An 11,090-nucleotide genomic window follows, 5' to 3' on the forward strand; every position below is an offset into this window, starting at 1 on the left:
TTTTTTTTAACTTGGTGGTGGAAACAGGCTTCCATTTTATAGTTATGTAATTTCTTATGTCCTCTAGAATGAGAACACCAGATACTCTCACTAATAACACTTACAACTGACTATCAACATTTGAATTGTGGGACTTTGTTTAGCTGCAGTTATTAGAATTTTACCAGCTGAGATAATATAATATATTAACATCCTTAGGAGAGGTAATTGGAGTACAATTAAACCCCACCCCTTGATCTCTGCAAAAGTGAGAGGGGTTGTGACGCCTCAGGCTCTTCCTGACAGCAAATGGAGCAGCTTGCAGATCACACCTAAAACCTGGCAACCTGAGCAGCATGGAGAGCTTCTCTTGAAAGACTGACTGATTACAGAATGGCTTTAATTTTCAACGGCTCCTGCACAGATTTGCATTGCATTTGTTTCTTTTCCTTTCCTGATTTTGTTGATGCAGCATTTCTCCCTTTGGCCAGAGTCAATGAGGCTGTTATTCAATCCAAGGTGAACATCTGGCTCTAATTAAAGCTTCTCCTTGCTAGTCCCCCCCACAGCGTCACTTTCCCACTCCCTCTACTCTTTCCTCAGCATCCCTCCCTCCAAACCTCCTCCTCTCCGTGTCATGTGTCCCGTGGCTGTGTCTGCGTCTGCATGCGGATCTCAGTGCTGAGGAATATGGAGCGTCTGACTGCTGTGTGGAGTTTGGGGATTCTTTTGTCTCTGAGTTTTGAAGGGGTCTTGTGTCAAACCACCAACCACACCAGGTGTGCGGTAGGGCTGTGGATGAGATAAGCGTGCATGTCAGAACAACTCTTTGCAGCTATAAATAACTTTTTTTTTTTTTTTTTTACAAACCCTCATGAGTTTCTACTGCAGCAGCTGTTTGAACTTGCTAGCTTGCACTTTTACATCTTTTTAAGTGTTTATGTCTTGTACTAAGTGTAATTTTTGAGCCTTTAAACACATGGAGTGTGTGTACTGTATGTATTCTATATTAATTATAGATTTATGAGGGGTTGCAGATGGAAATACTATGGGTTAGTGTGTTTTCAGGGTGAATCAGGTCACTTTGCATCAGGTCCAGCTTTCCTTTGAAGGGAGTGTCATTGCTTTTACTGAAAAAACAGATGGGTTATTTGTTAAATAATGACTAGACTGAGCGATCTGGATGAAATCCTTATGGGCAGAAATTCTGGAAAATCTTTTATGTTATTTAGCCTGTTGCAGTTAAAATGAAATTTCTGTACAGAATAATAATTTTGTAGAATATTTGTGCTGCTCTTTTCCATACAATGAAAGTAGCCAAAAATGTTATTTTAAAAAAGCGCTTAACAATCATGATGTGAAACATGATAGAATTTTCTGTGCCATTCATTCCAGTGCTTAATTATGCAAAAATGAGCTTAATTTCAATGTCTGTCCTAATTATAGTAGTATGAAGGATCATGTTCATTTTAACGGCACTTCTTTTAAAACCTATTATACAAAAAAGGCTGAAAAAGGACAAAAATACCACAAAGAATCTGGTGCTTCTCAATTATGACATCATTGAATTTTGTCTGCCTCATTGTTTTTTTTTAACTTAAGCTTTTGGGTGTGCTGTCCCTTTAAATGTGTGAATTATTTACAAAAATGAAATGTGTTAATGCATAACTTATTTCTAATGGGTTGTGTCATTTGTAATAGCCCTAATTTTCTTTGTATGACAAATCAGTCTTATTTACTTCCTCATTTTTATTAACACAGTAAATATTTGAAAAGGTCACTGAAATTATACCACGCAGTAAACATCTCCACTGCTGAGTGAAGAGAATCTGTCTCAGACGGGGTCTGTGGGAGTGATTGCATAATGACTGAGTTTTCTGGCCCTGCACCATTACATGACAACAGAGCTCTGTTTTATTTTACAGAGTCATAGAGTTTAAGTCTATAAACATATGCTGCTCTAGATTTCAGTGAATATTATCAAAACAATAAAACATTTCAGGACATTCAAAAGGGATTTTGATCCATCAGTGATCTCTGAAATAATGTCTGTGATGCTATAAACACTGACTAAAGGTATCTGCCTCAGTGAAACAGCTTTGAAAATGTATAGCCTGCCAAACTCATAATTTAAAGTGCAATAAAATTACTGTCCAACTACTCTTTAAAAGAGAAAAAGAAAAATGGCAACTCTTATTAAAAGCTACTTAAAAAAGACAATATCTTTTTAATATAACTATGCTATAATATAATATAATCCAGTGTTTACTTATGCAATGTTGAGCTGAAATTGAATGTCTTTCCTAATTATAGCAATATAATGAATGTTTAGCTAAATTATATTATGTTCATTTTAAAAGTCTTCCAACTTTTAAAACGAGTCAGATATGTTCTTTATTTACTTTTGAAAGCACTTTCTTATTGATTTTGTAAATGTTTCTGTCATTGATCTATTTCAACTGTATTTCGTCTGACTGAAATGCTTCACATAAAATGAAAGCTGTAAACATTGACATTTTATTTATGTACTGAATAATTACAAAAATGTAAAAGAGGTCTCTTTAATACTCTGGATGGAAAATATTCTCATAATTCAGTTTTTGAGTCGTTGTGGGTCCATCTGTGTGCATCTGTTTGTACTTTGTGAAATTAAGTTTCCTGCAAACGATGTGTTGGTCAAGAGTTTGACTCACCTCTCATAAGCTGTGTTTATTGCGCAATATAAACACATTCAGTATTTCCTCACAGCCACCAGAAATCCTTCTCTTTCACTCTTCCTTGCTCTCCCAGGCCTGTGTTTAACTGTGGCGGTGATCTGGATGGAGACTCAGGCTTTGTGGGCAGTGAAGGATTCCCATCGTTCTACAAACCCAACAGCAAATGTACCTGGTACATCACAGTGAGTTCACTTTGAGTTCACACTCCACACTCAGGATATCGTATACTGGAATAAAAGCTTTTAAGTAGCTCTGTCTCTTTCTACTAGGTTCCAGAGGGCAATGTAGTCATGCTGTCCTTCAGGATTTTTGACCTGGAGGCTGATCCTGTCTGCCGCTATGACTTTGTGGATGTGTATAACGGACACTCTAACATGGTACAGAAGCTTGGGCGTTTCTGTGGAACATTCCGGCCTGGAGCTCTCATTTCCACATCCAACACCATGATGGTAGAGATGGTATCAGATTCAGGAACAGGAGGAAGAGGGTTCCTGGCCCACTTCAGTGGAGGAAAGCCACATGTGGATGGTGAAATCAAACATATCAAATATTAAACGTGTTGTTATTGACTGTCAGCATTTTCGTTTTCAGTGTGGACGGAAAATACTCGATTCTGGAAACTTCTTGTTTTGACTTGAGCTCATGCATAATGCAGAGTGAATATTTGTAGCCTCAATTGTTCTTTCTTTTTTCTGAAATTCTTTTTTCTTTTTTCAGAGCACCAGTTTTGTGGCGGGAAGCTCACAAAGTCTCAGGGCACAGTCAAAACTCCCAATTGGCCGGAGAAAAATTATCCAGCGGGCATCAGCTGTTCTTGGCTTATAACAGTGGAGCCGGAAATGGTCAGGAAAAACCTAACCCTGCAGATCAGATCGTTTTGAGTTAATATTTCAACGCTGAATAGGTGGCGGCACGCCAGATGCTTTTTGCAGCCTGTTCATTAAATGATAAGAAAAAATCCTGTCGGGAAACATGGCTTTTCTTTGCTTGAATCTGGGATATTTTCCAAATATATAATGTTATCTTAAGATTTTTTTTTTCCCAGAATACTAATATTTATTTTTTGATGTTAAACTTTGTGCTGAACCCCCGCCCTCTGCCCCCCCCCCCCTTTTCCCTTAAAAAAAATATAATTTAAATTTGAGATTTCGTGGTTTTGTGTTTTAGGTGATTGAGGTGAAGTTTGATAAGTTTGATTTGGAGTCTGACACGTACTGCCGCTTCGACTATGTGGCATTCTTTAACGGAGGTGAGAAAGACGATTCAAGGCGCATCGGAAAATACTGCGGAGACACTGTGCCCCAGTCAGTAATCATATTCATCTCTTTGACTGCCTTTTTATTATGAATATCATTTGTTTGAACAGTTGTATTCATCCTTTCTTTTTATGTCCCATTTGCAGGAACATTATTAGCAATAGCAATGTGCTGTTAGTGCAGTTTGTATCTGACCTCAGCGTGACCTCAGACGGATTCATGGCCGCATACACTAGCATCCCACGTGGCCTCCGTACTCCGACTGCAGGTGGCGATATTGCGTCAGGACCTAGAGTGTCATCCACAGCCACAAGACCCAGTCTCACCCCTGTCAAATCGGTGAAACCTGTGGTCTTTACAACAGAAGCAACAACTACAACCACTACAACTACTGAACAGCCAAAGCCACGACCCAAACCCGTTAGACCCATTAAACCTGTGAGACTTCCAGTCAGTAAACCTGAGCCAGATGAATCCAGACCAGGTGAGGAAGAGATAAGAGTAACAAACGATGCTGGTTATGGTTGATTTGAACTTGTTACACATTGTTCAACGTCTTTTTCAGCCACAGGGATGGACCCAATGTGTGCAAAGGCATGTAGAAGAGATGGAACCATCAAAACTAGTTTCTGTGTTAGTGAATTTGGTAAGTCATTACCTACACTGAAAATTTGGTGTAGAGGTGGTCTTTACTCAAACATTGCAAGTAAATTATATAGTCAATTACAAAGAAACAACAAGTAACACATTTAATTACAGAATACATTTCTGATTAGAAAGACTGAAATAGTATTTTGTTGATTTGCTAACTATTAACTACTCTGAAAAACATTTCTACTGCTCAGAAAATGTACAACTATTATTCATGTTAAAAACAGTTGTACTGTGTAATATGTTTGCAGAAATCTTGATTCATTTTATCAGGATTCTTTGATTAATAGAGAGTTTAGAGCATAATGTATTTGAAATACAAATTTCTCTGTACTGCCAAATTTGATGAACCTAATGCATCTTTGCTTAATAAAAATAGTAATTTCTTTAAATAAAAATTCTTACTGACCCCAAATTTCTGAATAGTAGTGTAGGTCTTAAAGGGACAGTACACCCAAAAACTCCCTTCCTTTTTCACACTCTATTCCTTTTGATCAATATAATATAATATAATATAATGAGCATTCGTAAATAACAACAGAATTTCATTTTAAAGGGGTGAACTATAAGAGCGATTCTTTAGTTTATTTCAATGTCTCTTCTCTCTTATTCTCAGTTATCACCGGTAAGATGACAGCATTGACTCCTGGACCTAGTGGAAGTAGGCAGGCCACAGTGTCCTTAATTAAGGCCTATAAGACTGGTAGTCTTACAATCACCCAAGCTGGAGAAACCATGTCTGTCAAACTTGTGATGCCCTGCAAGACATGTCCATTGCTGCGCAGAGGTATATGGCTACATATGCACATAAATACACACCTGTGTCCGATTCCTTGGACTTTATTCAGCAGTCATTTCTTACATATCAGCCGATTATTGATTTATCATCTCTTCAATAGGTCAAAACTATATCCTGATGGGTCATGTGGACGAGGAAGGCCATGGTGTTCTCACTCCTGGCAGTTTCACTGCCCTGTACAAAGCCCAACACCACAAGATACTGACCAACATCAACAAGCTCCCATGCTGATCTGATTACTCAGATCCATGTTAGCACAGTCAGCCTTCAGAGCACAGACAGTAGATGAAAGCAATGGACAGGGATTAGACAACAGCTCAGAACTAGTCTGGATATTAAGAGGTATTTTTTGGCATTGTAATATAACGCTCAGGAAGTTAAACACACAATTTCCAATTATCTGTGGTGCATTTCGAACTTGGCAAATCAGAACTGCATTTTATAGTTTTAAAGTAAAGATATTTTTCATATGAGTCTCCATATACACACAGAGATGTCACAAAATATATTTGTAATTTATGATGATATCTTCTAATACAGGATTTATATAACACATTATTGCATTGAACTTTAGTCTGTGTTGTTTTTTGGGATGGGTCTTTTCCGTTCATTGAAAGCTGGTTTTGGTCCAGAATACATTATCGATCTGACTTAAAACATGAGCGCATACTAAACTGATGATGTGATTATAATAACACTTAATTATTTCTTTTCCTCCTCCCTTCTTCTCTCTTTCTGTGTACAGAATCGCTTACTACCATTGCTTCGTTGTTGTGATTGTTAACTGAAACTATTAAAAATCGTTTCTGGAATTGAAATAAATCTGAATTGAAATGAATGATATAAATGATGATGAAATGATTTTTTAAATAATATTTATAATATTAAACAATTATCAAATGTATAGATTTACAACTGAAAATAAATAATACATTTAATAATAAATATTATTACTTTATGAATACAACATTTAATGTTAATATTTTTAAAAATGATAAAATAAAACGAACTGAAATAGATTTAAGTACTGAAATAGAAATAGTGAAAATCGTCTCAGGTTACATATGTAACCATGGTTCCCTGAAGGGAACGAGACGCTGCGTCGAAACGCATATGGGAACGCCTTCAGCGTGACCAGGCTCTGAATATGATGTGTAATCAGTCAAACAAGGGCGAGGCGTCACGGGCGGGGTGACGTCACGACCAGGAAGCATATAAGCACGTGCGGCGGAGCCGGCTTCAGCTTCAAGTCATGAAGCAAGCGCTGGCAGGGATGCCGGAAGTGTGGCAACGCGACGCAGCGTCTCTTTCCCTTCAGGGAACCATGGTTACATACGTAACCTGAGACGTTCCCTTCCAGGAACTTCGAGCTGCGTCGAAACGCATATGGGAACGAGATACCAACGCCGGCAGACTGACAAGTCCCTGCCTGGTGTCAGGACGAAAGGACAGAGGAGTCGGGAGTGGCTCAGATGTCGAGGTCATAGAACCTAACGAAAGTCAGGGGCGTGGACCACCCAGCTGCGTTGCAGATGTCCTGCATGGAACACCTGCCCAGAAGGCCTTGGAGGCCGCCACACCTCGGGTTGAGTGCGCTCTGACTCCCACCTGCGGGGGGAGCTCAGAGGCCTCGTATGCCAAAGCCATGGCACCCACAATCCACCTACTAAGAGAGGGCTTCGTAGCAGGAAGACCCCTCCTAGGCGGACCATAGCACACGGGCAGCTGGTCCGACTTTCTCCACAGGGAGGACCTGTGGATGTATGCGTCTAGTGCTCGCACTGGACACATACGGTTGTGCTTCTCCTGGTCTGGCTCCCCGAAGGGAGGAGGACAGAAGGCCTGCAGTACGACCGGCTGTGGAACGACCGATGGGACCTTCGGAACATACCCCACGCGGGGGTAGAGGAATACTTTCGCCGAACCGGGCGCAAAGTGAATAGAGGCCGTAGTCAGGGCCTGAAGGTCACCCACCCTCCTCAGAGAGGTGATAGCCAATAAGAAAACGGTCTTAATAGTGAGGAGTCTCTCAGTTATCTTCTGAATGGGCTCGAAAGGTGCAATGCACAGAGCCTCCAGAACCACAGCCAGGTCCCACGTAGGGACGCGAGATCGTACCGGAGGCCTCAGCGCACCGCGGAGGAAACGTGTAACTAGGGGGTGTCTACCCACTGACTGGCCACCAATAAGGGCGTGGTATGACGAAATAGCTGCCACGTAGACTTTAACAGTGGAATGGGTTACCCCTGCAGAGAAACGGGCCTGCAGGAACTCCAGTTCTGCACCAACGGGGCAGTTGACTGGGTCGAGCATGGCGGTCCCCGCACCAAGAAGTGAAGAGCCTCCACTTCAAGGCGTACAGTTTCCTCGTTGAGGGAGCTCTGGATTGGAGGACACATTCGGCAGTCGCTGCCAGGCAGCCAAACGATCTACTAAGGGAATCAGTCTCTCGAGACTGACCTCTGGTGTTAGAGAAGCGGCCAGACCGCTGCCTCGCTGCGGAGCACCGGCAGGAGACGCGTAATCTGGCAGCCGAGGCGAGTTTCCCAGGTCCGCTGAAATCACAGGCGGAAGAACCTGAGAGTAATACTCGCTGGGACCTGCTGTGCCCTGGAACTGCAGGGTTGACAGACAAATCCCTGGAGGGCACCGAGGGGAGACGGTCACCGTGTGCCGCGGTGTAATCCGCTCCACCCCAGTAGGGGTCATCCTCCGTAGTCCTGGGGCTCACCCGTCAGGACCTCTGAACGAACCAGACCCTGCAAGGCAGGACCCAAAGAGACACATTCGGCAGCTTGCTGCCCAATGATCTTCTAAGGGAATCAGTCTCTCGAGACTGACCTCTGGGTTCAGAGAAGCGGCCAGACCGCTGTCTCGATGCGGCGCACCGGAATGAGACGCGTAATCTGGCGGCTGAGGCGAGTTTCTCGGCTCCGCGCTGCCGGGCGGACAAACCTGAGAAATATACTCGCTGGGACCGGCTGTGCTCTGGAACAGCGGCAGGGTCAGCAGACAAGTCCCTGGAGGGCACCGAGGTGAAGTGGTCACCGAGTGCCGCGGTGCAAGCCACTCCACCCCAGTAGGGGTCGCCCTCCGCGGTCCTGGGGCTCGCCCGTCAGGACCTTTTGCGCGAGGAGCTGGTATGCGGAGGAGGCTGCGCCCGCCCAGCAGCCACCTGAGTTTAGAGAGTGCGCATACCCTCTGCCCACTAAAATATGTTGTAAGCAGAGCAGGAGCCTTCAAAGGCGATGCCGTAGAGGGAGACAGATAGCTCGCAAGCGTCTGTTCAACCCGCGGCATCGCCGCATACCCGCGCTCATTCAGTTCCCGCGGGAACGAATGGCCGGGACGAAAAGATTTCACCCGCGATCTCGACACCTCGGTGAGGAGATCGGGGGAAAACGGAAGGCTCCTGTGTAGAAGTAGCTCTCTGGGGCGAGAGAGGCGGCGAAACCTCGTCAACGCTCGTCACATCAACCTCCTCGGAGGAAGAGAGACGAAGCGTTGAGCCCTCGTCTCCGGATACGGGAGGAGATAGGGACATGCCCGTCTGACTCTCGCCAGCCAGATCAGCCTTTTTCTTTTTTCTCTCTCTCTCTGCAAGCCCCGCGAGCGCAGCCGCCGCTCTGCCTTTTTTTCTGTCTTTTTTACGGCAGAAGCGGGACCGGCTTATTTTTCTCTTTGTGCTTGTGCAAACACTGCAGCTTACAAAGCTCATAGTTATATCATATTGGTGTGACAGAGGCGGCGAAACCTCGTGAACGCTCGTCACATCAACGTCCTCAGAGGAAGAGAGACGAAGCATTGAGCCCTCGTCTCCGGATACGGGAGGAGATAAGGACATGCCCGTCTCACACTCGCCAGCCAGATCAGCCTGCGAGCCCCACGAGTGCAGCCGCCGCTCTGCCTCGGCAGCAGCGGGACCGGCACCGCGTGGGGAGCTCGCGAAGGCTCCCTTCTCGAAGAGACCGATTCTGCGTACTCCGCACCCAGGCAGACCACGCACAAATCGTGTGTGTCCTCGCTCGTGATATAGCGAGGGCAAGGATGCACACACGATTTAAAACGTGGTCTGAAAGCTTCACCCCTGAGCTTGCCCTTGGCTTTGGCATGATACTAAATGCTTTCCACTTAAAACTAGGACAAACAACAGTAAATAAGACTGACACACACAGAGCGCTTCGCTGAATGACAAAAAGCTGAAGCCGGCTCCGCCGCACGTGCTTATATGCTTCCTGGTCGTGACGTCACCCCGCCCGTGACGCCTCGCCCTTGTTTGACTGATTACACATCATATTCAGAGCCTGGTCATGCTGAAGGCGTTCCCATATGCGTTTCGACGCAGCTCGAAGTTCCTGGAAGGGAAGCAAAAGCTAATTAAAAATATTAATAAATACTATTAGAATAACACTTATGTGCTTACTGTGAGGAATACTGTTCCACAAATGTGACAAATGAAATACAGTCAGCTATGATTATTATTTGTACAAAAAAATAAACACATAAATAAAAAATGCATTTTGAGATGCTTCAATGCATACTGAGGTTTAAAACTCATATTACTTGCTGTTTATTAAAGGTTGTAAAGACTTCTAAGCCGTATAAAGTGCTGAGCGGAAATCAGTTTGCTAGTATTCTATAGCTTTTCTGTTTCTCTCTGAAACTAAACTCATGGGTTTATAGTGTCATCTAGTGGCTGACATTTTTTTTACAGAGACTCAGGACTCAAAACAGTGCAATTCATTACAGCAGCTCTCCATTAAAATACTTCTTTAACATGTCAGCTTCATAAATTCAGCCAGTAAACATCCACTCATAAGAAACATAAGCTCTTATAGGCCTATATCATCACAACATTAGACGCTTTAGAGACAGCCATCGACGTCACTTAGGCCTACTTGAAAGCGGATAATGACTTGCAAAGGCACAATGAAGCTAATTCTCATCCTGTGTCTGGTGACCATGGAATTTATATCCTGTCTGTCCTCTCTGTGTCCTCTCTGACGACAAAGGGCCACTCTGACATCTCTTATCTGAAGTCTGGGTATAATGGGGTTTGTGTTTACATAGTGAAATTAAATTGCACTATGTTGGAAGACGGTAACTCTACCCAGCCAGACAAGTTTAATATTCATCCCAAGATTATGAATAGAACATTTTAGAGTGGAGTCCAAAATAAGAATTTATATTTTTCACAAAGAAAATAAAGCCTTTTTGTACAATAAGGGAATTGTATTTTTATGACAATTAAGCACAATTTATTCTGTTTAAATGAGACAAAGATTAACAATAGAAATATGTTTATATATTTAAACAATTTTATTCAATTCTTCAACTTCTTTGACATAACCAGAGAATAAGAAACAAAATATATCATCATAATTACTAAATGTACATACATTTTATATTATAATTCCAGTGATTAGTACAAAACGTTATCTTTTGCCTGAAATGCACTCATGAACCTCTGAAAAACCAGTCATAGTTTGTCCTCTGAAAAACAATGGGCATTCATACATCCAGGATCAGATTTGCATGACAGAACACATATTACATTTGTAGTTCAGTTCCTGTTTTTCCATTCCACGTGGTCTGCATCACTCGGTCTCCCTTGAAACATATTATATTTCAACACAGTACAAGACAGGTGAATGCCAGGCATGGCGAGAGGATGGAGGAACCGGAGGA

The 11,090-nt window shown here is 42.8% G+C and overlaps 1 protein-coding gene across 1 annotated transcript; it reads left to right on the plus strand.

The window, feature by feature from the left end:
• The first annotated feature begins 588 nt into the window (after positions 1-588).
• On the plus strand, positions 589-6,244 carry LOC306865448 (procollagen C-endopeptidase enhancer 2-like). The gene is made up of 9 exons (XM_079410046.1): positions 589-758; positions 2,770-2,878; positions 2,966-3,224; positions 3,414-3,538; positions 3,864-4,000; positions 4,099-4,436; positions 4,518-4,598; positions 5,220-5,390; positions 5,503-6,244. Exons 1-9 carry the CDS (start codon positions 646-648, stop codon positions 5,631-5,633), a joined length of 1,464 nt encoding a protein of 487 aa, XP_079266172.1. The 5' UTR covers positions 589-645; the 3' UTR covers positions 5,634-6,244.
• Positions 6,245-11,090: the final 4,846 nt, after the last annotated feature.

The sequence above is a fragment of the Barbus barbus genome, assembly GCF_936440315.1.
Source record: "Barbus barbus genome assembly, chromosome: 47".
NCBI lineage: Eukaryota > Metazoa > Chordata > Actinopteri > Cypriniformes > Cyprinidae > Barbus > Barbus barbus.

What these genes read in the sequence shown, in the direction of transcription:
- LOC306865448 (XM_079410046.1), top strand. Translation starts at nt 646, where the DNA reads ATGCGGATCTCAGTGCTGAGGAATATGGAGCGTCTGACTGCTGTGTGG. An exon ending in CAAACCACCAACCACACCAG is followed by an intron (nt 759 to 2,769) that starts GTGTGCGGTAGG and finishes TTGCTCTCCCAG; the next exon opens with GCCTGTGTTTAACTGTGGCG. An exon ending in TTTCTGTGTTAGTGAATTTG is followed by an intron (nt 4,599 to 5,219) that starts GTAAGTCATTAC and finishes TCTTATTCTCAG; the next exon opens with TTATCACCGGTAAGATGACA.